Source organism: Gallinula chloropus (genome assembly GCF_964237585.1).
Source record: "Gallinula chloropus genome assembly, chromosome: 2".
NCBI lineage: Eukaryota > Metazoa > Chordata > Aves > Gruiformes > Rallidae > Gallinula > Gallinula chloropus.
In genome coordinates, this window is record NC_140086.1 from 163,731,123 (window position 1) to 163,756,331 (window position 25,209).

At 62.5% G+C, this 25,209-nt stretch overlaps 2 protein-coding genes across 2 annotated transcripts in view; one reads left to right on the forward strand and one right to left on the reverse strand.

The window, feature by feature from the left end:
- LOC311189145 (uncharacterized protein) overlaps positions 1-25,209 on the reverse strand; it is a gene marked incomplete at both ends in the record, with an annotated part of 35,567 nt that overhangs the window by 10,100 nt on the left and 258 nt on the right. The window contains 2 exons of the mRNA XM_084260725.1: positions 23,733-23,840; positions 24,164-24,502. Coding sequence (XP_084116851.1) covers positions 23,733-23,840; positions 24,164-24,502 — 447 coding nt within the window. The remainder of the gene's footprint in view (positions 1-23,732; positions 23,841-24,163; positions 24,503-25,209) is intronic.
- On the forward strand, positions 19,306-21,379 carry LOC311189299 (uncharacterized protein). The gene is made up of 4 exons (XM_084260935.1): positions 19,306-19,321; positions 19,484-19,610; positions 20,047-20,154; positions 20,328-21,379. Exons 2-4 carry the CDS (start codon positions 19,484-19,486, stop codon positions 21,122-21,124), a joined length of 1,032 nt encoding a protein of 343 aa, XP_084117061.1. The 5' UTR covers positions 19,306-19,321; the 3' UTR covers positions 21,125-21,379.

Below are 25,209 nucleotides of genomic sequence, written 5' to 3' on the forward strand. Positions count from 1 at the left end.
GGCCGGGAACCGCCTCCTCTCATCCCCCGCGGGGTTCCGTCCGTCCTGCCGGTCCCTCCCCGGCCCGTGCTGGGGCTCGGCTGCCGCCCGGGGCTGAGCCGCGCCCGGGGCCAGCGGCGGGCGGGGCCGCGGGGAGACCCGGTCCCTGAGCCGAGCCGGGCGGAGCGGAGCGGAGCGGCGGGACTACACCTCCCGTGCTGCACCGGCGGCGGGCGGTGCTCCCGGGCCGAGGCGGCCGGCGGCTCCCAGACCGCCCTTGTTCCTGCCCGCGGCCCGGCCGGGTGCTCGGCCCCCCGGCCTGCCCCGCAGAGCCGTCGTCCTCCCGCTCCGCTCGGGTGCCGGAGGCCGAGGCGGGAGCCGGGAGCTTCCCGACGAGCCGTTGCCCGGGCCGCTCCGGGCCTTTGCGCCGGGTCGGCCGGCGGCGCGGGGCACGGCCGGGGGTCCGGGGCTTTGCCCGGGGCTCCGTCAGGCTCCGGCTGGACGGGCGGGCGGCTCTCGGCAGGTCTTGTGCCCGGCAAGGTGGGTCTCGGGGCTGTCCCGGCCGAGCGGCCGGCGCCCTCCGTCGCGCTGCCGGAGAGCCCGGTGCCGGCGGGGCCCTGGCCGGCCCCGGCAGGATTCCGGCCGCGGTGCCGGGCGAAGGCGCGGCAGGGCGTGCTGAGCCGGGCGTGCTTCTGGCTGCAGATGGCGGTGACGTTTGAGGACGTGGCCATCTACTTCTCGGCCGAGGAGTGGGCAGAGCTGTCGGGCTGGCAGCGGCGGCTCTACCGGGAGGTGATGCTGGACAACTACCGGGCGCTGGCCTGGCTGGGTGAGGAGTGTGTCGGTGGCGGCGGGGCCGGGCTGGGGCCGCAGTTGAGCTGCGGGGCTGAGCTGGAGCCCTTGGGAGGGAGAGTCGGGCTGTGGCCGTGGCTGCGCGAGCGCTGCCGGAGGGCTTGGGATGTCGGGCTTGAGCTGCCGGGTTGTGCCCGGCCAGGCAGCCTCCTGCGGAGAGCGGGGCTGGGGGAGAGGGTGGGCTCGGGTGGGATGGGCTGGGAAGGGATATGTATGTTTGGATGGCAATGGGGGGTTTGGGACCACTGAATGGGATACGTGGGAATAGATGGGGCAGGATGGGGATGGGCTGTCCCCAGGCCTTGGTAAAGAAAGCGCTGTGGCCAGACGGGGGCAGCAAAGAGGAGCAGAACCTGGGTGATGCTTGGTGTGGGGAGGGCGTGGCCGGTGCTGCCATCCCAGCAGTGCAGGAGAGGGTGCCTCTCTGTCTGCCCCGGACAGGCCAGGTCGCCATCAAGCCAGAGATCATTTGCCAGCTGGAGCGAGAAGAGATACCATGCGTGCCAGACCCTGCCAGGACACAGCAGCAGCACCAGACCCCTGTGCCAGGTGGGTACCGGGGGGCAGTGGGAGGGGTGGGAGGGTTCCAGCAGCACCATCCCCTTGGCCCCAGATGCTGTGAGTACCAGGAAGTTTGCCCATGGCATCCCCAGCAGTGACCTTGTTCTCTTCTCCCCAGCAGCCAGTGGGACGCAGATGGAGGCCAATGGGGTCCCTGAGGGTCTGCTGGCACCCACGGCCCCACTCCCAGGGATGCCCAAGACGGGCAGGAGGCGTCGGGATAACCTGTCTCACAGGAGGAGCCAGAGGAGGTCATTGGGGAGCCCTCACCCCCAGCCCAGCAAAACACTGCAAAGGCTGGAGAAGACGCCCCCAACGTGTCCTGAGTGCAACAAGAGCTTCAGGAAGAAGTCTGAATTACTGAAGCACATGCGGATCCACACAGGCGAGCGTCCGTTCGTCTGTCCCGACTGTGGCAGGGGCTTCAGCATTAAGTGTAACTTGGTGACTCACCAGCGCATGCACAGCGGTGAGAAGCCCTTCACCTGCAGGGACTGCGGCCGCCAGTTCATTCATAGGTCCAGTCTGGTTGTCCACCAGCGCGTCCACACTGGGGAGAGACCCTTTGCCTGCAACCAGTGCCCCAAGGCCTTCAAGACCAGAAGCATCCTCAAAAAGCACCAGGACGCCCACTCCATGGAGCGCCTTATGGTCTGTGCTCACTGCCCCAAGACCTTCAGGAATAAAAGGAGCCTCATGGCCCACCAGTATGTCCACACTGGGGAGCTCCCTTTTCCTTGTGACAAGTGCCCCAAGGCCTTCAGGGACAGGAGGAGCCTCACTGCCCACCAGTGTATCCACACTGGGGAGCGCCCTTTTCCTTGTGACAAGTGCCCCAAGGCCTTCAGGGACAGGAGGAACCTCACTGCCCACCAGTGTATCCACACTGGGGAGCGCCCTTTTCCTTGTGACAAGTGCCCCAAGGCCTTCAGGGACAGGAGACACCTCACTGCCCACCAGTGTATCCACACTGACCGAGCATTTGCCTGCCCCCACTGCCCCAAGGCCTTCAGGAACAAGAAGACCTTAACTATCCACCAGCGCCTCCACACTGGGGAAAGGCCCTTCGTGTGTGCTCTGTGCACCAAGACTTTCATCACCAGTAGGAACCTCGCTGCCCACCAGCACACCCACAGTAAAGAAAGACGTTTTGTCTGTACCCACTGTCCCAAGGCCTTCAGGACCAAGAATAGCCTCACTGCCCACCAGCTCATCCACACAGGTGTGAAGCCCCACAAGTGTGACCAGTGTGGCAAGGCCTTCACCCGGAGGGATACCCTGTCTAATCACCTGAGGAAGCACCAGAGGCTACAGGCACCCCACCAGTCTGGCACCCCCTGAAACTGCTGCTGGGGAGCGCATGGGGTCTGGGGGCTGCAGGGGTGTTCTGTGCTGACTGGCTGAGCCTGTCTGGAGGGCAGGAGCCCACCAAAGCCCTATTCCTGCCGACACGCACCGAGACCCTTCCCGGCTCAGGGGTTGATCGGGACCCGGCAGCGCCCGCGATGCGGCTCCCCCAGCCCGGCGCAGCAGCGCCGGGTAGCGCAGCCCGAGCGGCGCCGGAGCCGCCCCGGGGTCGGGGTGCGGCCGAGCTGTGCTGCGGGGTCCCGGTCCCGGCTCCCGCGTGCGCTGGGGCGGGAAATGGTGGTGAAATAAAGAGAGAACAGCAAATGCTGCTGACCCCGGGATGATTTCCTTGTGCTGCTGGAATCGAAGGTCCAAGGAGAACTGTGGCGTTGTGAAGTGTAACCGAGTGCAGTAAAGCTTTCCCCGGGTGTGGGCAGGGGGCTGTTGCCTCAGGTGCCCCCCAGTTCCCAAGCACTCCTGGCCCGGGGCCCTTGGCAGGGGGTGGCTGGGCGCCCTCTCCCTTTCCCTTCACACAACTGTCTGGAGCAGCAGCCCCGGGGGTGTCTCCAGCCCCCCAAGGTGAGGGCTGCAACAAGATCAGCTGGGAGGGCAAAGTTCTTCCCTGGCAGAGTTGTGGGGCTGTGGCACAGGCTGCCCAGGGAGGGGCTGAGTCCCCAGCCCTGGGGGTGTTGAACAGAGGGGAGATGAGGTGCTCAGGGCTCTGGTTCAGCTCAGGATGGGGACGGTTGGACTCGATGGGCTCAAAGGGCTTTTCCAGCCTGGTCATTCCCTACTACATTTGGGAGTTGTTTTATGTTCTGTATCCCTGGCAGCTGATCCTTACCCTGAGGGCTGGGGAGATTGGCAGCTTGGGGGGTATGTTGTGGGGCTTGTTGTTGGCTTGGTTGGTGGTGGTTTTGTGGAGGCTTGGGAGTTTGGGGTGGTTACTGTGGATAGTGTAGGTGTCTTGTCTGTTGGGTTGGGTTTTAGTGGGGTAGCGATGCTCTATCCATGGGGTGTGGGGATGTTTGTGATTGCTGGATGGGGTTTATTATTCACTTTATTTGTGGCTTGAGGGATGAGTCAGGCAGTTTAGAGGGCTCAGAGAATAGTTGTAATGTGAAATGCCAGTTTTAGGAGCTGGAGACAGAGGTTCAAGTCCTTTTTTTTCTGAGCTGTTGCTCTAAGAAGGGGTTTTGGTTTACAAGAGCAAAGTTCTTAATAAACTATTAGAAGACTTTTAGTGATTCAGTATTTTATTTCCTAGTGCCCTGGTGGTTGGGAAGAGGATTAGAAGGATAGTGAAGGGAGTGATTTGGCCCATTAGGATAAATGGCTGTTCTACTGGCTGGCTGGCTGCCAGCTCGTGTTGGGATAAATAGGTTTCATGTGGGAATATGAGGTGGGTTATGGTTGTACCTGCAGATATAAAGGGCAGAAGGAAATGGAGGGTGAAGAACTGAGTTAGTGTGGGGTTGTCTACAGAGAAGCCCCTCAGGCTCATTCTACAAGGGTCTGCCCAATATAGGGGATAGCTGAGGATAGGTTTGTACTACCTGTAGCCCCTGTGCTCATGGTAGAATGTAGCCTCCGAAAGCCGTGCCTATGAGGGTGAGCAGGAGGATGATTCCTGGGTTTCAGGTTGCTGTGCAGAGCTCTGAGCCATCGTAGAAGCCTTGGCCAACGTGTAGGTCAATAGGGGCGTGTGTGGGCGAGGGGTGAGAAGGCCAGGGTTGTGTCTGCAGTGTAGTGTGTGGCTGGAAGCAGGCTGCTTGGCATTGGTGTGAGTAAGCAGATTCCCAGGACGGAGCCGAAGTTTCATCGTGTTTGGTGGGGTTGGCAGGTGGATTAGGGAGTTGTTGACTATTTTTAGTAGGGGGTGATATTTTCGGGGGGTTGGGGCCGTTAGGTTTATATTGGTCTGTGTTAAATAAGATAATGAGGATGAGGAGGGCGAGTGGTTCTCAATAGGCTTTGATTGGTCCAGTATGAATGGTGGTAGAGGCCTTGGTTATTCTAAGGTGAGGGTCAGCAAGGCCTTCTGGGCCTGTTTTGTACCAGGAGAGATGGATTAGGTGGGTGGCAAGTTTCTGCCTGTTACTGAGTAGTTTTGTTGAGGTGAAGAGGTGGGTTGGGGGGTTGGAATATCCTAATGAGGAGGAGGGGGTTTGGTGGGTGTTTGGTTTTGTCTGGGTTAGGGTGTGTGTTGGGCTGGGAGTTCTAGTGCCAGGACCATGCCTGAGGCTGTGATGATGAGGGCTGCAGTTTGTGTGACTGTTGGTATAGTTCTTGGGGGTGTTTTGGGGGGATGGTGTAGGATGTGATAAGCAGTCCAGCTAAAATGCTGCCTGGGGCAAGTGGAGTGATGGTGCTAATGATTGTGGGGCTGTTTTCATGGGTGGGTGCAGTGACAGTTGTTGGGGTGTATCCTGTTTGCACTATGCAGGTTATGTGTAGGCTGGAGGTTGGGGCGAAGGCTGTAGTGAGTAGGGTGAGTGGGAGGTGCTCAGGTCTTTGGAGTAAAATCCTGCAGGGAAGGGAGTTCCCACGAGGGCTGGGCTGCCGGCAGCCGGGCGCGTGGTGGTTGTGGGCAGTGATTTTTGTAGTGCTCCTGTTTTTCCAATGTCCTGTTCTCCGTTCAGGTTGTGAAGGATGGAGCCCGAGCAGAGGGGTAATACAGCCTTGGATAAGCCTGTGGTGAGGCGTGGAGGATGGCAGGTTGTGCTGGGCTGAGTCCAGTGGTGATTTATTAGGCCTAGTTGGCTTGAGGTGGGGAAGGTGATGACTCTTTTGATGTGGGGGTGTGTTAAATCACCTGTGGCAGCCGATAGTGTGGATACAGCACTCGGGCACAGTGTGAGGGCTGGTGGGTTGTTAGTAAATGTTGGGTGGGACCTCTGTCCTAGCAGGAGCCAGGGCATTGCCCACCCCTTCTTTCACACGTCCATGTCATGCAGGGATCTTTCCCAGTTGATTTGGATGGTTCCCCGCAAATCTTTTCTCTATTGTTTATATTGTCTGCCAGGGACTGGTTTGTTCTATAGCAACAACTTCTCGGCTCTTTTCACCTAAAATTCAATCCCCTTGGGGCGCAGGCTGGACTTCCACCCCCCCCCCTCCCCCCATCCCCCCTTTTCGCATCATCCATCACTTTCCCCACCCCCACCCCTCACCCCCCCGAGTGCCCCCAGGGCCCTGAGCAAAAGCAGTCCCAGGAAGGGATTTGCCTTTGCCTGAAGGGATAAGGCAGAGCCTGTTCCCCAGCAGGTTTTTCATGGGCTCTACAGGGCCTTTGTCCCCTCCAGGGTCTGTGGGAGTTGGGATTGGGCAGAGCCCCTGGCGTTAACTAACCAGGTGGCTTTGGCTAAATGCATTCCCCAGGGTCTGAGGGTTCCCCCACCCTTTGCTTTCAGCGCTTGTACCTCTGGATCCTCCCGGAGGCTGGTGGGTGCCAGGGTCTGTGATATACCCACGCGTGGGAAAGGCTGGGGAATGTGGCTGGTGCAAAGTCAAATGGGTCTGTGGTGTTTTTCTCTGCTGATTTAGGAAGACAAAGGGCAGTTGTCAGTCAGGACATGCAACAGAGAGCACAGGAGATAAGGAGGAACGCTGCTAAAGTGGTTTTCTGTGGCTTGTGTTAGAGAATTCTGGTTGAGCCTGGTAATCCTCATTCCTGGAACATAAAGGGCCCATCAAGCCGCTATTCAGCTGCAAATGTCCGAGGGGACCCTTCTCCCTTGCCAGGATGCTGGTTGAGGGAAACTCCTGAGAGCCCTTCCCCGGAGATATGGGCAAGGGAATATTTGATAGGCTTTAAGTTTGTAGTCTGGGGTGACTGACTGACACCCGTGTGGCATTCAGTGTGCTGGGAGCTGTGACTGTGTTCCAGGGCTACGGAGATGCTGAAGGGGCTGGAGCATCTCCCCTGGGAGGAAAGGCTGAGGGAGCTGGGGCTGTTCAGCCTGGAGAGAAGAGCCTGAGAGGGGATCTGATCACTGGGGATCAAGAGCTGAAGGGTGGGAGCCAGGGGGCCATGGGCAGCCTCTGCTCAGTGTCTGTGGGGACAGGACAAGGGGCGATGGGCTCAAGTTGGAGCCCAGGGAGTTCCCCCCACTGTGGGGAAGAACTTCTTGCTGGTGAGGGTGAGGGAGCCCTGGGACAGGCTGCCCAGGGGGTGTGGAGTCTCCTTGTCTGGAGAGATTCCAGCCCCTGTGCTAGGGACCCTGCTTGGGCAGGGGTGGGACCCCATGGTCCTTGGGCATTCTGCCCCCAGCGACTCTGCGAGGCTGTGGTTGTGTGACGTGCTGTGGCTGTCACACTGATCCTCGTGCAGTGCCTGCGCACTCGCCAAGCGGAGAATGGAGACGAAAGCAGCAGCCCAACCCCGCAGCCGAGTGTCGCTCCGTGCCAGGGTCTTAAGGCAACGTGCAGATGAGGCCGGAAGGTGCCCCCGGAACCCTCGCTCTCCCCGGCCGAGCAATTCCCCTCCCCTTCCCTCCCCCCGCCCACCCCCGTGGAGAGAGCGGCCGCGTGGGGCTGGGCTCGGGGCTGGAGCAAAGGGGCGACGAGAAGCCCCCCGCACCCCCCCGCTCCTCCGTCCGCAGCGGAACCGGCGAGGCGGAACCTCGGCACATCCCCGTCAGGCCGGGCCGAGGTACCAGCAGCGCGGCCGGGGCAGGGCGGCTCCGGGCCGGGCGGCTCCGGGCCCGGGCGGCTTCGGAGCGAGCGGGGGGAGCGGGACGGGCCGGGCCGGGCCGGGGAGGAACCGCGTGGGTCCCGGCGGCTCTGGCTGCCGTGTGCTCGGCCCCGCGGCTGGGCCGGGAACCGCCTCCTCTCATCCCCCGCGGGGTTCCGTCCGTCCCGCCGGTCCCTCCCCGGCCCGTGCTGGGGCTCGGCTGCCGCCCGGGGGTCCGGGGCTTTGCCCGGGCTTCAGTCAGGCTCTGGCTGGAAGCGGGGACGGCTCTGGGCAGGTGGGTGCCCTTCTGCCCCGCGCTGAGGAGCGGTCCCGTGGGCCCTCGCTGCTGCTGTGGCGGGGCGGCCGCTGCCCGGGACAGGCGTCTGGTGCGGCGTGCGGAGCATCCCGGCTCCGCCGTCCCCGTGCGAGAGAGAGCGGGAGAGCGAGAGAGACCCCCGGGAGCAGGAGCTGCCCCGGCAAGGTGGGTCTCGGGGCTGTCCCGGCCGAGCGGCCGGCGCCCTCCGTCGCGCTGCCGGAGAGCCCGGTGCCGGCGGGGCCCTGGCCGGCCCCGGCAGGATTCCGGCCGCGGTGCCGGGCGAAGGCGCGGCAGGGCGTGCTGAGCCGGGCGTGCTTCTGGCTGCAGATGGCGGTGACGTTTGAGGACGTGGCCATCTACTTCTCGGCCGAGGAGTGGGCAGAGCTGTCGGGCTGGCAGCGGCGGCTCTACCGGGAGGTGATGCTGGACAACTACCGGGCGCTGGCCTGGCTGGGTGAGGAGTGTGTCGGTGGCGGCGGGGCCGGGCTGGGGCCGCAGTTGAGCTGCGGGGCTGAGCTGGAGCCCTTGGGAGGGAGAGTCGGGCTGTGGCCGTGGCTGCGCGAGCGCTGCCGGAGGGCTTGGGATGTCGGGCTTGAGCTGCCGGGTTGTGCCCGGCCAGGCAGCCTCTGCCCTGCGGAGAGCGGGGCTGGGGGACAGGCTGGGCTGGGGTGGGATGTGAAATGTGTGATAGAATGGGGTGATGCTGGGTCTGGGGAGGGGGTGGCTGGTTCCGCCATCCCAGCAGTGCAGGAGAGGGTGCCTCTCTGTCTGCCCTGCCAGGCCAGGTCGCTGTCAAGCCAGAGATCATCTGCCAGCTGGAGCGAGAAGAGATGCCATGCGTGCCAGACCCTCCCAGGATGCAGCAGCACCAGACCCCTGTGCCAGGCAAGTCTCGGGTGGCTGTGGGAGGGGTTGCTGGTTACAGCAGCACCGATCCTTTGGCCCCAGGTGCTTTGTGCACCAGGAATTTTGGTGGACTGGTGGGGTGCCTGTTCCGCTGGGCATGGTGTGGGGTCCCACATGCCCATGGAATCCACAGCAGTGACCTTGGCTTCTTCTCCCCAGCAGCCAGCGGGATACAGATGGAGGCCAGTGGGATTCCTGAGGGTCTGCTGGCACCCACCGCCCTACTGCTGGGGATGCCCAAGAAGGGCAGGAGGCGTTGGGCAAACTTGACCCACAGCAGGAGCCCCAGGGGGTCATCGGGGCGCCCTTGCCCCCAGCCAACATGTCCTGAGTGCAACAAGAGCTTCAGGTACAAGTCACGTTTACTTGTCCACATGCGGATCCACACAGGCGAGCGTCCGTTCGTCTGTCCTGACTGTGGCAGGAGCTTCAGCCAGAAGTCGAACTTGCTGACTCACCAGCGTGTGCACACTGGTGAGAAGCCCTTCACCTGCAGGGACTGCGGCCACCAGTTCAGTGATAAATCCTGCCTGATCAGGCACCAGCGCATCCACACTGGGGAGCGCCCTTTTCCCTGTGACAAGTGCCCTAAAGCCTACAGGGACAGGAGGAACCTCACTGCCCACCAGAGCATCCACACTGGGGAGCGTCCCTTCATCTGTGACCAGTGCCCCAAAGCCTACAGGGACAGGAGGAACCTCACTGCCCACCAGCGCATCCACACAGGTGTGAGACCTCACAAATGTGACCAGTGTGGCAAGGCCTTCACCCAGAAGGGTAACCTGGAGAAGCACCTGAGGATCCACCAGAGGCTCCAGGTGGTGCCAGAAAGCGGCCGCTGTTCTGAAGAAGGTCCATCTGATACCGGCTCGCTGGGTGAGGAGTGTCTCTAGCATGGTGGAGCCGGGCTGGGGCCGCAGTTGAGCTGCGGGGCTGAGCTGGAGCCCTTGGGAGGGAGAGTCGGGCTGTGGCCGTGGCTGCGCGAGCGCTGCCGGAGGGCTTGGGATGTCGGGCTTGAGCTGCCGGGTTGTGCCCGGCCAGGCAGCCTCTGCCCTGCGGAGAGCGGGGCTGGGGGACAGGCTGGGCTGGGGTGGGTGGGGTGGGCTGGAACTTGATACATGAGGTGGGTGGTGTGGAATGACAGCGTCAGGTGAGGTCAGGCTGGATGGGGATGGGATGTCCCCAGCAAAGAAACCCCAGTAAAGGAAAGCTTCTTTCTGGCAGAGCCTGGGTGATGCTGGGTCTGGGGAGGGGGTGGCCGCTGCCGCCATCCCAGCAGTGCAGGAGAGGGTGCCTCTCTGTCTGCCCCAGCAGGCCAGGTCGCTGTCAAGCCAGAGATCATCTGCCAGCTGGAGCGAGAAGAGATGCCGTGTGTGCCAGACCCTGCCAGGACACAGCAGCAGCACCAGACCCCTGTGCCAGGTGGGTACCAGGGAGCAGTGGGAGTCGTGGGTGGTTCCAGCAGCACCATCTCCTTGGCCCCAGATGCTGTGAGTACCAGGAAGTTTGGGGGGCTGATGGGGTGCCTGTTCCGCTGGGCATGTTGTGGGGTCCCATGTGCCCACGGCATCCCTGGCAGTGACCTTGTTCTCTTCTCCCCAGCAGCCAGTGGGACGCAGACGGAGGGCGGTGGGGTCCCTGAGGGTCTGCTGGCACCCACGGCCCCACTCCCAGGGATGCCCAAGACTGGCAGGAGGTGTCCGGATAACTTGGCCCGCAGGAGGAGCCCCAGGGGGTCATCGGGGCGCCCTCGCCCCCAGCCCAGCAAAACACCGCGAAGGCTGGAGAAGACCCCCCCAACGTGTCCTGAGTGCAAGAAGAGCTTCAGGAAGAAGTATCAGTTATTTATCCACATGCGGAGCCACACAGGCGAGCGTCCGTTCCTCTGTCCCGACTGTGGCAGGGGCTTCAGCCAGAAGTCGAACTTGGAGAGACACCAGCGTGTGCACAGCGGTGAGAAGCCCTTCACCTGCAGGGACTGCGGCCTAGAATTCAAACGCCTCCCCAACCTGCTCAGGCACCAGCACATCCACGCTGGGGAAAGACCCTTCACCTGTGACCAGTGTCCCAAGGCCTTCAGGGATCAACGTGATCTCGCAGCCCACAAGCGCCTCCACACTGGGGAAAGACCATTTGCCTGTGCCCACTGCCCCAAGACCTTCAGGTGGAGAACTAACCTCACTAACCACCAGCACATCCACACAGGTGTGAAGCCCCACAAGTGTGAGCAGTGTGGCCAGACCTTCACCCAGAAGCATAACCTGAAGAAGCACCTGAGGACCCACCAGAGGCTGCAGGCAGTGCCAGAAAGCGGCCGGTGGGCTGGGGAAGGTCCATCCCAGCAGGAGGGGCTGGCAGAGGACAAGCCCTTCCAGTGCAGCCTCTGTGAGGAGCGGTTTCAGGATGAGGGGATGATGCTGGCTCACCAGGGCTCCCACAGCACCCTCAGCCTGTTGGCACCAACAAATTGTTCTCAAATTGGGAGTGATGAGAAATAAATGTCATTCTCAGAACCCCTCCCCCAGCCCTCTCATCTTCCCAGGCTCAACTTCCCTCCCGATTTCTCTCCCTCCTTCCCCCAGCAGCTCCTGAGGCTGGGAATGCAGGAGCCATCACTGCAGCACCCCGCTTCTCCATGGAAACCCAGCTACCCAAAACTGCAACAAGGTCACACAGGGCGGTGTCCAGACGGGGCTGGAGTCTCTCCAGAGAAGGAGACTCCACACCCCCTGGGCAGCCTGTCCCAGGGCTCCCTCACCCTCACCAGCAAGAAGTTCTTCCCCACATTGGGGGGAACTCCCTGGGCTCCAACTTGAGCCCATCGCCCCTTGTCCTGTCCCCACAGACACTCAGATGAGGCTGCCCATTGCAACCGCCAACAGAGCTCGAGAGAGATGCCCGATCTGGCTCGGGCAGGGCCCGTGGCGTCACTCACGGCGTCGTCTGTTGCCTGTTCCGTACCGCACGATCTGCGCCTGCGCAGGGCTGACATCCCCATCTCCCTCCCTGAGCTGCTCAGGGCCACGAAGCGCTACAACACGTCCTGCAGCCCAGAGACATCCTTACCATGCCAATTAACGAGGCGCTCTTCGCTTTGCCCATGTGTCTCACCCTCTGCCAACACAAATGCCACCTGGGGCAGGTGCCGTTAAACCTGAGCAACACATCTTCCTCCTGACCGGGGTTCTCGGCGGCCTTCCTCTGCCTCATCCTCTTCCTCCCTACCAGGCTGTGTCAGAGATGATGCACACAAGCACCGACCCAGACCGCGATGCGTCCCGTTCAGATAAAGGCGCCGGGATGCCCAGCCCCGGGGTTACGTGCCGCCTTCTCCCAGGGAACACGCGCTCCCGAGCTCTCACCTGTGCCGGGGAAAGAAGAGGGGCAGCTCAGACTTCCAGTGCAATGCTCTGAAGCCAGCCAGAGATCCATTCCTGCGTCTTCAATGGTAAAATGACACACAGAATTAGGGATTTCTTTGTTGTCAAAAAAAAGATCTTGAGAAACCAGCCTGAGAGTTTCTCTGCAACTGCTGTGACATTTCTATCAGAGATACAGACAGACACACAGACACATATATATAAACACACGGCGATTTCCCGTCATTAAAAGAATTAGGACAGGATACAACCATCCAGGTAATCCCGAGTGAAACTGCTGCCCTGCAGCGGCCAGGTGTGGTCAAGCTCCCGCTGGGGAAGCCGAGCTCGGGCAGCCAGCTCGCTGCCCTCCCTGCGCAGCGCACGCAGAGTCCCAGCGAAAGGACGTCGTGCCGAGCGCAGGAAAAGAGCCGTTTGCGCGCTCCAGCGGCAGCCCCGCGGTGTAACACGCCGCAGAAGAGCCCGCGGGACGAGACATTCAGCCTCCGGGACCCCACCTGCCCGAACCCACCTCCACAGATACCTGACTGGGGAAGCTGTAGGAAAGGCAGCTCTGCTGCTCAGAAACAGACTGGGGGGCCGGGTGCCTTTCTGTCCCTCCCACACGTGGGCATCAATAACATTTGTGCATCACTTGTTTCATATATATGTTATTTTTTTATAGTTACCGTTATTGTTATCACTTTGACACAGTCCCCCACCACATCCTTATCTCTAAATTGGAGAGAAGTGGATTTGATGGGTGGACCGGCCACTGGATAAGAAACTGGTTGACAGACCGTAGCCAAAGGGTGGTGGTCAATGGGTCTGTGTCCAGGGGGAGGCCGGTGACAAGCGGGGTCCCCCAGGGGTCTGCTTGGGACCGGTGGTCTTGAACATCTTTATCAATGACAGGGGTGATGGAATTGAGTGCACCCTCAGCAAGTCTGGGGGTGACACCCAGCTGAGTGGTGTGGTCGACACCCCAGAAGGACAGGAGCCATCCAGAGGGATCCTGACAGGCTGGAAAGATGGGCCCGGGGGAACCTGATGAGGTTCAACACTGCCAAGGGTCAGGTGCTGCACTTGGGATGGAGGAATCCCAGACACAGACACAGACTGGGAGAAGAGCTCCTGGAGAGCAGCCCTGCTGAGAAGGACTTGGGGATTGTGGTGGCTGAGAAGCTTGACATGAGCCAGCAGTGGCTCTGGCAGCTCGTAGGGCCAATGGTATCCTGGGCTCCATCAGCAGAGGGGTGGCAGCAGGGACAGGGAGGGGATTGTCCCTCTCTGCTCTGCCCTCGGGAGGCCCCATCTGGAGTCCTGTGTCCAGAGCTGGGGCCCCAATACAAGAAGGATGTGGAACTGTTGGAGAGGGTTCAGAGGAGCCACAAGGATGATCAGAGGGCTGGAGCACCTGCCCTACAAAGAGAGGCTGAGGGAGCTGGGCTGGGTCAGCCTGGAGAAGAGAAGGCTGCGGGGGGACCTCAGTGCAGCCTCCCCGTCCCTGAAGGGACCCCAGGAACAGGAGGGGAATCAGCTCTTGGGAAGGGCAGAGACTGGCAGGACAAGGGGCTGGAGTGAAGCTGGAGGAGGGAAGGGGGAGAGGAGAGACTGGGGGGAAGTTCTGTGCAGAGAGAGTGGTGAGGGGCTGGAAGGGGCTGCCCAGAGAGGGGGTGGGTGCCCCATCCCTGGGGGTGTTCAAGGCCAGGTTGGCTGGAGCCCTGGGCAACCTTGTGTAGCTCCAGGCCTGGAGGTTGGTGTCCCTGCCTGTGGCAGGGGGTTGGAGCTCTATGATCCTTGGGGTCCCTTCCAACCCAGACCATTCTATGATTCTATGATTCTATGATCACTATTCTTCTTCTTCTCCTCCTCCTCTGTCATCCCATTAAACTGTCTTTATCTCGACCCAGGTTTGCTTTTCTGCATTCTTCTCCAGGCCCTTGGCAGGGGGCAGGGGGAGTGAGTGGCCGTGTGGTGCTGAGTTACTGGATGGGGTAGAACCACGACACAGACAGAAAAGAATAGAGTCTTTCAGCAAGCTCCAGGGCTTGAATTTTGAGCTTGATCTGTCTCGTTAGACTTCATTATACAATTTATCCATCCAGGAACACTGACAGCAATACATATTCTTCAAACGAAAGAGTTTTTAGAGTAGAAGTTGGATTTACCATAACATACAGTTTCCAACTGATTCGGAAAGATCAGAATTTCTTTCAATGGTTCATAAACTTCAGGAGAAACTAGAGTGGAAGCTCCACGGTCCATTTTGGAAACTCAGGTAAACAAACCAGTGTTTGTGCAGTCTAGTATTCAGCAATCACTCAAATTCTTCAAAATAATTAAAATAGCACAGTTTCATTTAAACCAAAGTCTTATTTTTTGAACAGTTGAAAGGAAATACAATTGGTTTGTGGTGTGTCCTTCTGGGGTCTCCTTCTGGAGTGTCCTCAATCGTGACACGACTGACCATGATCTTGTGCAACCTGCTCTAGGTGACCCGGCCTTAGCAGGGGAAGCAGCCTAAATGTTCAGAGGTCGTTTCCAGCTCACACCATCCCATTATTCTGCTTGAAATCCTCACTTCAGCAGATATTTTCGTAAACGGCCCAATGATTTTAGGAATTTCCAGCTTTTCCCTAAGGACTTTATTTCCCGTAAAATCCAGTTACAGCAGCATTGGGATTTTAACTTTAAAGACTTTTCCTACTTCTTTCTGGTTTTTGCAATCTTTTTCTCTGGATTCCAATGCCCTGTGCCACACTTGTGCTTCAACACACACTACAGACAGACAGTTTTACGTTAAGATGCCATGAAACACAGAGAAAGCTGTTTGCAGTAACAATAGGGTAGATCGAATGTGGATTCTTGAAGAGCTGCAATCTGAAGACCCGCGCCCCCCGCCCCGGGCAGCGCCCGCTGGCACCACCTCCACCCTCCCCGCAGACACCGGGACCCGCTCGGCTCCACACCGGCCCCCAGGGCTGCACCTGCCCGACCCAAGCTGGGAGAGGCCGGCGGGACAGGGCTCGGCTCCGCGTCCTCCACCTCCTCCCGGGTCAGGGGAGGCGCTGAGTTCTTCCCTCAGCCTCCTCAAGACCTCACGGGGTCTTTCGGGTGGTCCCGAGCCCCTTTGTCAAGCGGACTCTGAACGGCCCTGGTCGTACGTGGCCATCGGCACACGGAGCCACGTGCCTTCAACGCGTGCCCTGCGCTTCACCGGCTCCTCGCCGGTACTTCCAGGCGCAGAGCAGACCCCACTGCTTCCCAGCAGTGTGTGAGACGTGAACCATTCAGCCCCTCACACCACCCTTGGCTCGAACACCGCATGCTGCCCATCCAGGGGGGGAGGCCTTGCATAAAGGACAGAAGGAGAAGACAAACGTTGTGAAATTCAACATGTCGCAGTGGCAAGGCCAAACCCAGCGAGGACAAGGCCTGCGTGGATGGAGCCCTGGGCACCATCTGGTGTAGCTCCAGGCCTGCAAGTTGGTGACCCTGCCTGTGGCAGGGGCTTGCAGCTCTGTCACCACAGGGGTCCAGCCCAACCCAGACCAGTCTCTCATTAGATGATTCTAAGAACAAAAAGGCACCACCCAAGACCAGAACAGTGTTTAGAAACTACTGCCCCCAACACGGAAGTCCAGGTGAATTCAGGACTGAAGGGACTCGAGACTCAGGCAGCTCAAAGACCATCCGCTCCCAAGCGCCTGCCACGAGCAGGGACACCTCTGCCTCAAGCCTCCTGTCCATCTGCCCTCCCGCAGCTGAAGGCCATTCCCTGAGGAGGAAGGAGCCGCAGGCACACAGTGGGATGGGCTGAGCACAACCCCCATTCCCAGCCTCGGGAGCTGCTGGGGGAAGGAGGGAGAGAAATCGGGAGGGAAGCTGAGCCCGGGAAGAAGAGAGGGCTGGGGGAGGGGTTCTGAGAATGACATTTATTTCTCATCACTCCCAATTTGAGAACAATTTGTTGGTGCCAAGAGGCTGGGGGTGCTGTGGGTGCCCTGGTGAGCCAGCATGATCCCCTCATCCTGAAACCGCTCCTCACAGAGGCTGCACTGGAAGGGCTTGTCCTCTGCCAGCCCCTCCTGCTGGGATGGACCTTCCCCAGCACACCGGCCGCTTTCTGGCACCGCCTGCAGACTCTGGTGGGTCCTCAGATGGTTATTCAGCGCATGCTTCAGGGAGAAGCTCTTGCCACACTGCTCACACCTGTGGGGCTTCACACCTGTGTGGATGCTCTGGTGGACAGTGAGATGGTTCTTGGTCCTGAAGGCCTTGGGGCACTGGTCACAGGCAAAGGGTCGCTCCCCAGTGTGGATGCGCTGGTGCTTGACCAGGCAGGACTTCTCCCTGAACTGGTGGCCGCAGTCACTGCAGGTGAAGGGCTTCTCACCAGTGTGCACACGTAGGTGTCTGAACAAGTTCGACTTCTGGCTGAAGCCCCTGCCACAGTTGGGACAGACAAACAGACGCTCCCCAGTGTGGCACCGCATGTGCTTCAGTAATTCAGACTTGTGCCTGAACCTCTTGTTGCACTCAGGACACGTTTTGCTGGGCTGGGGGCAAGGGCAGCCCGATGACCTCCTCTGGCTCCTCCTGTGGGCCAAGTTATCCCGACACCTCCTACCCATCTTGGGCATCCCTGGGAGTGGGGCAGTGGGTGCCAGCAGACCCTCAGGGACCCCATTGGCCTCCGTCTGCGTCCCACTGGCTGCTGGGGAGAAGAGAACGAGGTCACTGCCAGGGATGCCATGGGCACATGGGACCCCACAACATGCCCAGCGGAACAGGCACCCCATCAGCCCCCCAAACTTCCTGGTACTCACAGCATCTGGGGTCAAGGGGACGGTGCAGCTGGAACCACCCACGTCTCCCACTGCCCCCCGGTACCCACCTGGCACAGGGGTCTGGTGCTGCTGTCCTGTCCTGGGAGGGCCTGGCACGCACGGCATCTCTACTCGCTCCAGCTGGCAGATGATCTCTGGCTTGACAGCAACCTGGCCTGACCAGGGCAGACAGAGAGGCACCCTCTCCTGCACTGCTGGGATGGCGGCAGCGGCCACCCCCTCCCCAGACCCAGCATCACCCAGGCTCTGCCAGAAAGAAGCTTTCCTTTACTGGGGTTTCTTTGCTGGGGACATCCCATCCCCATCCAGCCTGACCTCACCTGACGCTGTCATTCCACACCACCCGCCTCACGTATCAAGTTCCAGCCCACCCCACCCACCCCAGCCCAGCCTGTCCCCCAGCCCCGCTCTCCGCAGGGGAGAGGCTGCCTGGCCGGGCACAACCCGGCAGCTCAAGCCCGACATCCCAAGCCCTCCGGCAGCGCTCGCGCAGCCACGGCCACAGCCCGACTCTCCCTCCCAAGGGCTCCAGCTCAGCCCCGCAGCTCAACTGCGGCCCCAGCCCGGCTCCACCACGCTAGAGACACTCCTCACCCAGCGAGCCGGTATCAGATGGACCTTCTTCAGAACAGCGGCTGCTTTCTGGCACCACCTGGAGCCTCTGGTGGATCCTCAGGTGCTTCTCCAGGTTACCCTTCTGGGTGAAGGTCTTGCCACACTGGTCACACTTGTGCAGCTTCACTCCTGTGTGGATGCTCTGTGGGGCAGTGAGGTTGTTCCTGTGCCTGAAGGCCCTGGGGCAGTGGTCACGGGCGAAGGGACGCTCCCCAGTGTGCACGAGCTGCTGGGCTGTGAGATGACGTTTATACATGAAGGCCTTGGGGCAGCGGGGGCAGGCAAACGCTTGCTCGGTGTGGATGGGCTGGTGGGCAGTGAGGTTCCTCCTGTCCCGGGAGGCCCTGGGGCACTTGTCTGAGACCTTCAACAGGTCTCTTAGATCTTCTAGGTCAAGCCTGTAGCCCGCAGCTCTGCATTCACGTGTGGATCGAAGCAGCAAACTCTGCGCACGTTAGATAATATTTCCAGAAACTTCTGATCACTCGGATTGTCTCTACCGGACATCAGCACAGAGAAATTCCCTCCGGACCGCAAAGGAGAACATCGAGCGGCGGCTCCTGCAGACGGGGCAGCGTCCCTGAGCCCGCCCCGAGCACGCAGGGCCCGGCTGTTCTCTATCCGGTCCGACTCAGCACCGCCCCTCACGCCGCCCCGCCCCAGCGGCCTCAGCTCCGCCCAATCGCCTCTTGTCCTTCCAAGCCGGGGCCGCCCCCCTCCCGCTCCGCGGCCCGGCCGCCCCCGTCCCCCGGAGGCCGCGATGCCCCGAACCGCCGTTTCGAGAGAGTCTCAGCGCCCTCGCCCCGGCGGCCGGCGCTGCTGAGCCGGGGTGCGGGGGCCGCATGGCGGGCGCTGCCGGGTCCCGATCAACCCCCGAGCCGGGAAGGGTCTCGGTGCGCGTCGGCCGGGCTCGGCCGCCGCTTGTGCCCGCGCAGCCACGGCAGCCCGGACCGGACGGCACCGCTCGGGCCGGGACTCGGGGCTCCGCGGGGCCGAGCTCCTCCACAGCGGGCCCCGGGGCCGCGGCACGGCCGCTCTCGGCCGCTCCGTGCGACTGAGCTCGGCTCTGCGAAGAGCCCGCCCCTTGCCCCGCTCCTTCCCGGCTGCTTCCGCCCGGCCCGGGACCGGCCCCGCAGCTGCCCTGGAGCCCCCGCGCCGGGGCCCGGGACGCGTCCCCGAGGGAGGGCGGGGCTGCGGGACCCCGACAGGAGCGGGGACACGGAGGCTCCGCCCCCCCGGGGTCTCTCGGGCCGCCCCGGTCCCAGCCGAGGGACAGCGCGGGGCCGGATTGAAGCCTCGGGCCGGGATTGGTCAGAGCCGAACGGAAAGGGCGAGCTGGGATTGGTCAGAGCGGAGACACCGGCGGCGGGACAGGAGTGAAACGACGGGCGGGGATTGGGCGGAGTGAAGTCGGCGAAGGGCGGAGACCGGATGGAAAAGGAACGATGTGATTGGGCGAGAAGCGAAGATCGGGGGGGCAGCGATAGGTAGTCGGGCGCCGATGGGCGTGGTCAGAGGCTTTAAAAGGGGCGGCGGGGACTCGTTGCTCTCACAAGGCCGAGGGTCCGGCGGGAGGTTGTTGTTGCTGCAACTGCGTCCGGCGCCTGAGAGCTGCTGAACCGTGAGGTTGGGTCAAGGTACCAGCAACGCGTCCGGGGCCGGGCGGCTTCGGAGCGAGGGGGGGGAGCCGGGCGGGGCGGAACCGCGCGGGGTCCCGGCGGCTCTGGCTGCCGTGTGCTGGGAGCCGCCTCCTCTCATCCCCCGCGGGGTGCCGTCCGTCCTGCCGGTCTCCTCCCGGGCTCCGTCAGGCTCCGGCTGGACGGGCGGGCGGCTCTCGGCAGGTCTTGTGCCCGGCAAGGTGGGTCTCGGGGCTGTCCCGGCCGAGCGGCCGGCGCCCTCCGTCGCGCTGCCGGAGAGCCCGGTGCCGGCAGGGCCCTGGCCGGCCCCGGCAGGATTCCGGCCGCGGTGCCGGGCGAAGGTGCGGCAGGGCGTGCTGAGCCGGGTGTGCTTCTGGCTGCAGATGGCGGTGACGTTTGAGGACGTGGCCATCTACTTCTCGGCCGAGGAGTGGGCAGAGCTGTCGGGCTGGCAGCGGCGGCTCTACCGGGAGGTGATGCTGGACAACTACCGGGCGCTGGCCTGGCTGGGTGAGGAGTGTGTCGGTGGCGGCGGGGCCGGGCTGGGGCCGCAGTTGAGCTGCGGGGCTGAGCTGGAGCCCTTGGGAGGGAGAGTCGGGCTGTGGCCGTGGCTGCGCGAGCGCTGCCGGAGGGCTTGGGATGTCGGGCTTGAGCTGCCGGGTTGTGCCCGGCCAGGCAGCCTCTCCCCTGCGGAGAGCGGGGCTGGGGGACAGGCTGGGCTGGGATGGAGTTGGGTGACAGATGATGGGGATGGCTTGGTGATGGGCCCGACTGGGCTGTTACATGTGGGATGAGATGGGGCAGGATGGAGATGGGATGCACCCAGCCATTGTTAAAATCCTCTTCCTGGCTGGTCTCAAGGGCTGCTAAAGCCATGGCCACGCAGAATAGGAGATAGGAGCAGAGCTGGGGCAATGCAGGGTGCCTCTCTTTCTGCCCCGGACAGCCCAAGTCGCCATCAAGCCAGAGATCATCTGCCAGCTGGAGCGGGAAGAGATGCTGTGCGTGCCAGACCCTCCCAGGATACAGCAGCAGCACCAGACTCCTGTGCCAGGTTAGTACGGGGAGCTGTGGGAGGGGTTCCAGCAGCACTGTCCATTTGGCCCGAGATGCTTTGTGCACCTGGATGTTTTGGGGGTAGGTGGGGTGCCTGTGGCGCTGGGTGTGGGGGTGAGGTCCCACATGCCCATAGCATCCCCAGAAGTAACATCAGCCTCTTCCCCCCAGCAGCCAGTGGGACGCAGATGGAGGCCAATGGGGTCCCTGTGGGTCTGCTGGCACCCACTGCCCCGCTCCCGGGGATGCTCAAGACGGGCAGGAGGCGTCGGGAGAACTTGGCCCACAGGAGGAGTCAGAGGAGGTCATCGGGCCGCCCTTGCCCCCAGCCCAGTAAAACACCCCGAAGGCTGGAGAAGACCCGCCCAACGTGTCCTGAGTGCAACAAGAGCTTCAGGAAGAAGTCGCAGTTACATAGGCACATGCGGAGCCACACAGGTGAGCGTCCGTTCGTCTGTCCCGACTGTGGCAGGAGCTTCAGCCAGAAGTGTAACTTGCTGACTCACCAGCGCATACACACTGGTGAGAAGCCCTTCACCTGCAGGGACTGCGGCCAACAGGTCAGTGACAAATCCTGCCTGATCAGGCACCAGCGCATCCACACTGGGGAGCGACCATTTGCCTGTGACCAGTGCCCCAAGGCCTTCAGGGACAAGAGGAGCCTCACTGTTCACCAGCGCATCCACACAGGTGTGAAGCCCCACAAGTGCAATGAGTGTGGCAAGGCCTTCTCCCAGAAGTGTAACATGAAGAGGCACCTTAGGACCCACCAGAGGCTGCAGGCGGTGCCAGAAAGCGGCCGGTGTGCTGGGGAAGGTCCATCCCAGCAGGAGGGGCTGGCAGAGGACAAGCCCTTCCAGTGCAGCCTCTGTGAGGAGTGGTTTCAGGATGAGGGGATGATGCTGGCTCACCAGGGCACCCACAGCACCCCCAGCCTGTTGGCACCCCCCCAGCCTGGCACCTCCTGAACCTGCTGCGGAGGGGCCGTGGTGGCCGGGGGCTGCAGGGATGTCCTGCTCTGACTGGCTGAGCCTGGCTGGGGGGCAGGAGCCCACCAAAGCCCTGTGTCAGTCGGGAAGAGAAGGTGTAAGGAAAGGCTGGTGGGTGAAGACAGGGAGAGGGAGAGGTCACCCACCAGTGACCGTCATGGGAAAACAGACTGGGCTGGGGAAGAAAGAATTTCCTTTGTTCTCAAATTGGGAGTGATGAGAAATAAATGTCATTCTCAGAACCCCTCCCCCAGCCCTCTCTTCTTCCCAGGCTCAGCTTCCCTCCCGATTTCTCTCCCTCCTTCCCCCAGCAGCTCCCGAGGCTGGGAATGGGGGTTGTGCTCAGCCCATCCCACTGTGTGCCTGCGGCTCCTTCCTCCTCAGGGAATGGCCTTCAGCTGCGGGAGATGGACAGGAGGCGGGGGCGGGCGGTGCTGAGGCAGCGAAGGGCAATACAGTCTGTCCCGGGGCTGGCTCAGCCCAGAGGGAGGTGCCCCCAGCTCCCAAACACTCCTGGGGTGGGTGCTCCCCCCCACCCCCATTGCCCCAGAAGCCGGAGCAGCAGCCCCGGGGGGCCTCCAGCCCCCCAAAGACACAAGTGCTGTGTGTCGGCCTGAAACGGGGCTGGGGGGTGCTGAGGCTCAGCACCAGCCTCTGGGAGGGGGAACTGGAGGCCCAGCAGCTGTTCCCCCTCCCCAGCTGCTGCTGCTGCCGGCAGGGGCTGGGGGCTGTCAGGGCCGTGGGACCCTCCCCGCAGGTGGGGCTCCAAAGCGCAGGCCACGGGGCTGCATCGGCAGCTGAGGCTGGGCCCCGGCACTGCGGGGGCCCGCGGCAGCCGGGCAGGGGGCTGCGACCCAGGCCAGGGACTGACTGACGGGCTCGGCAACAGCGGCCGGTGCTGCCGGGAGAAGGCGGAGCCGGGGGCAGGATGGAGAGCTGGACCTGAGACAGACACCGCGGGGCTGGAGCTGAAACAGCGCTGAGCTGGAGCCCCAGTGGAGGCAGGAGGGCTGGGATAAAGGGGGGGTGGGGGCGAGGGGCTGGAAGAAAGGGGGGGAGGAGGAGTGTGGGGCTCGGGGAGGAGCGGGAATCACTCCGGGCAGGAATAAAGACACTGGGGCTGGAAATGAAAGCTGCAGAGCTGGAATAAAGGCTGGTGGTGTGGGAAAGGAGCTGAAATCCAGACTGTGGGGTTGGAGCTGGGACATAAGAGACTGAAATGCATGTTCAGGCTTTTAGGGACAAGGCAGCAGGTGCCTTTATCAGTGAGGAAAATTGCTATGGACTCGGAATCAAAACAGTGGGTGCTGGTTATGGACCTGGAGTTAAAACAATGGGCAGATGAAGAAACTGGCTCTGGCAATGAAAGATCAGCTGGGGATGAAAGGAGGGAAGCTGAGCCTGGGAAGAAGAGAGGGCTGGGGGAGGGGTTCTGAGAATGACATTTATTTCTCATCACTCCCAATTTGAGAACAAAGGAAATTCTTTCTTCCCCAGCCCAGTCTGTTTTCCCATGACGGTCACTGGTGGGTGACCTCTCCCTCTCCCTGTCTTCACCCACCAGCCTTTCCTTACACCTTCACTTCCCGGCTGACACAGGGGCTTTGGTGGGCTCCTGCCCTCCAGCCAGGCTCAGCCAGTCAGAGCAGGACATCCCTGCAGCCCCCGGCCACCACGGCCCCTCCGCAGCAGGTTCAGGAGGTGCCAGGCTGGGGGGGTGCCAACAGGCTGGGGGTGCTGTGGGAGCCCTGGTGAGCCAGCATCATCCCCTCATCCTGAAACCGCTCCTCACAGAGGCTGCACTGGAAGGGCTTGTCCTCTGCCAGCCCCTCCTGCTGGGATGGACCTTCCCCAGCACACCGGCCGCTTTCTGGCACCGCCTGCAGCCTCTGGTGGGTCCTCAGGTGCCTCTTCATGTTACACTTCTGGGAGAAGGCCTTGCCACACTCATTGCACTTGTGGGGCTTCACACCAGTGTGGATGCGCTGGTGCCTGATCAGGCAGTATTTATCACTGACCTGTTGGCCGCAGTCCCTGCAGGTGAAGGGCTTCTCACCAGTGTGTATGCGCTGGTGACTCTGCAAGCGAAACTTACGGTTGAAGCCCCTGCCACAGTCAGGACAGACGAACGGACGCTCGCCTGTGTGGCTCCGCATGTGCCTAAGTAAATGTGACCTGTGCCTGAAGCTCTTGTTGCACTCAGGACATGTTAGGCGGGTCTTCTCCAGCCTTCGGGGTGTTTTGCTGGGCTGAGGGTCAGCGCAGCCCGATGACCTCCTCTGGCTCCTCCTGTGGGCCAAGGTCTCCCTACGCCTCCTGCCCGTCTTGAGCATCCCCGGGAGCGGGGCAGTGGGTGCCAGCAGACCCACAGGGACCCCACTGGCCTCTGTCTGCGTCCCACTGGCTGCTGGGGAGAAGAGAACAAGGTCACTGCTGGGGATGCCATGGGCATGTGGGACCCCACAACATGCCCAGCGGAACAGGCACCCCATCAGCCCCCCCAACTTCCTGGCACACACGGCGTCTGGGGTCAGGGGGACGGTGCAGCTGGAACCACCCACGTCTCCCACTGCTCCCCGGTACCCACCTGGCACAGGGGTCTGGTGCTGCTGCTGTGTCCTAGCAGGATCTGGCACACACGGCATCTCTTCTTGCTCCAGCTGGCAGATGATCTCTGGCTTGACGGCGACCTGGCCTGTCCGGGGCAGACAGAGAGGCACCCTCTCCTGCACTGCTGGGATGGCAACAGCAGCCACCCCCTCCCCAGACCCAGCACTGCCCCATTCTATCACACATATCACACCCCACCCGAGCCCACCCTCTCCCCCAGCCCCGCTCTCCGCAGGAGGCTGCCTGGCCGGGCACAAGCCGGCAGCTCAAGCCCGACATCCCAAGCCCTCCGGCAGCGCTCGCGCAGCCACGGCCACAGCCCGACTCTCCCTCCCAAGGGCTCCAGCTCCGCCCCGCAGCTCAGCTGCGGCCCCAGCCCGGCCCCGCCGCCACCGACACACTCCTCACCCAGCCAGGCCAGCGCCCGGTAGTTGTCCAGCATCACCTCCCGGTAGAGCCGCCGCTGCCAGCCCGACAGCTCTGCCCACTCCTCGGCCGAGAAGTAGATGGCCACGTCCTCAAACGTCACCGCCATCTGCAGCCAGAAGCACGCCCGGCTCAGCACGCCCTGCCGCGCCTTCGCCCGGCACCGCGGCCGGAATCCTGCCGGGGCCGGCCAGGGCCCCGCCGGCACCGGGCTCTCCGGCAGCGCGACGGAGGGCGCCGGCCGCTCGGCCGGGACAGCCCCGAGACCCACCTTGCCGGGCACAAGACCTGCCGAGAGCCGCCCGCCCGTCCAGCCGGAGCCTGACGGAGCCCGGGAGGAGACCGGCAGGACGGACGGAACCCCGCGGGGGATGAGAGGAGGCGGCTCCCAGCACACGGCAGCCAGAGCCGCCGGGACCCCGCGCGGTTCCGCCCCGCCCGGCTCCCGCCCCTCGCTCCGAAGCCGCCCGGCCCCGGACGCGTTGCTGGTACCTTGACCCAACCTCACGGTTCAGCAGCTCTCAGGCGCCGGACGCAGTTGCAGCAACAACAACCTCCCGCCGGACCCTCGGCCTTGTGAGAGCAACGAGTCCCCGCCGCCCCTTTTAAAGCCTCTGACCACGCCCATCGGTGCCCGACTACCTATCGCTCCCCCCCGATCTTCGTTTCTCGCCCGATCACATCGTTTCTTTTCCATCCGGTCTCCGCCCTTCGCCGACTTCACTCCGCCCAATCCCCGCCCGTCGTTTCACTCCTGTCCCGCCGCCGGTGTCTCCGCTCTGACCAATCCCAGCTCGCCCTTTCCGTTCGGCTCTGACCAATCCCGGCCCGAGGCTTCAATCCGGCCCCGCGCTGTCCCTCGGCTGGGACCGGGGCGGCCCGAGAGACCCCGGGGCGGCGGAGCCTCCGTGTCCCCGCTCCTGTCGGGGTCCCGCAGCCCCGCCCTCCCTCGGGGACGCGTCCCGGGCCCCGGCGCGGGGGCTCCAGGGCAGCTGCGGGGCCGGTCCCGGGCCGGGCGGAAGCAGCCG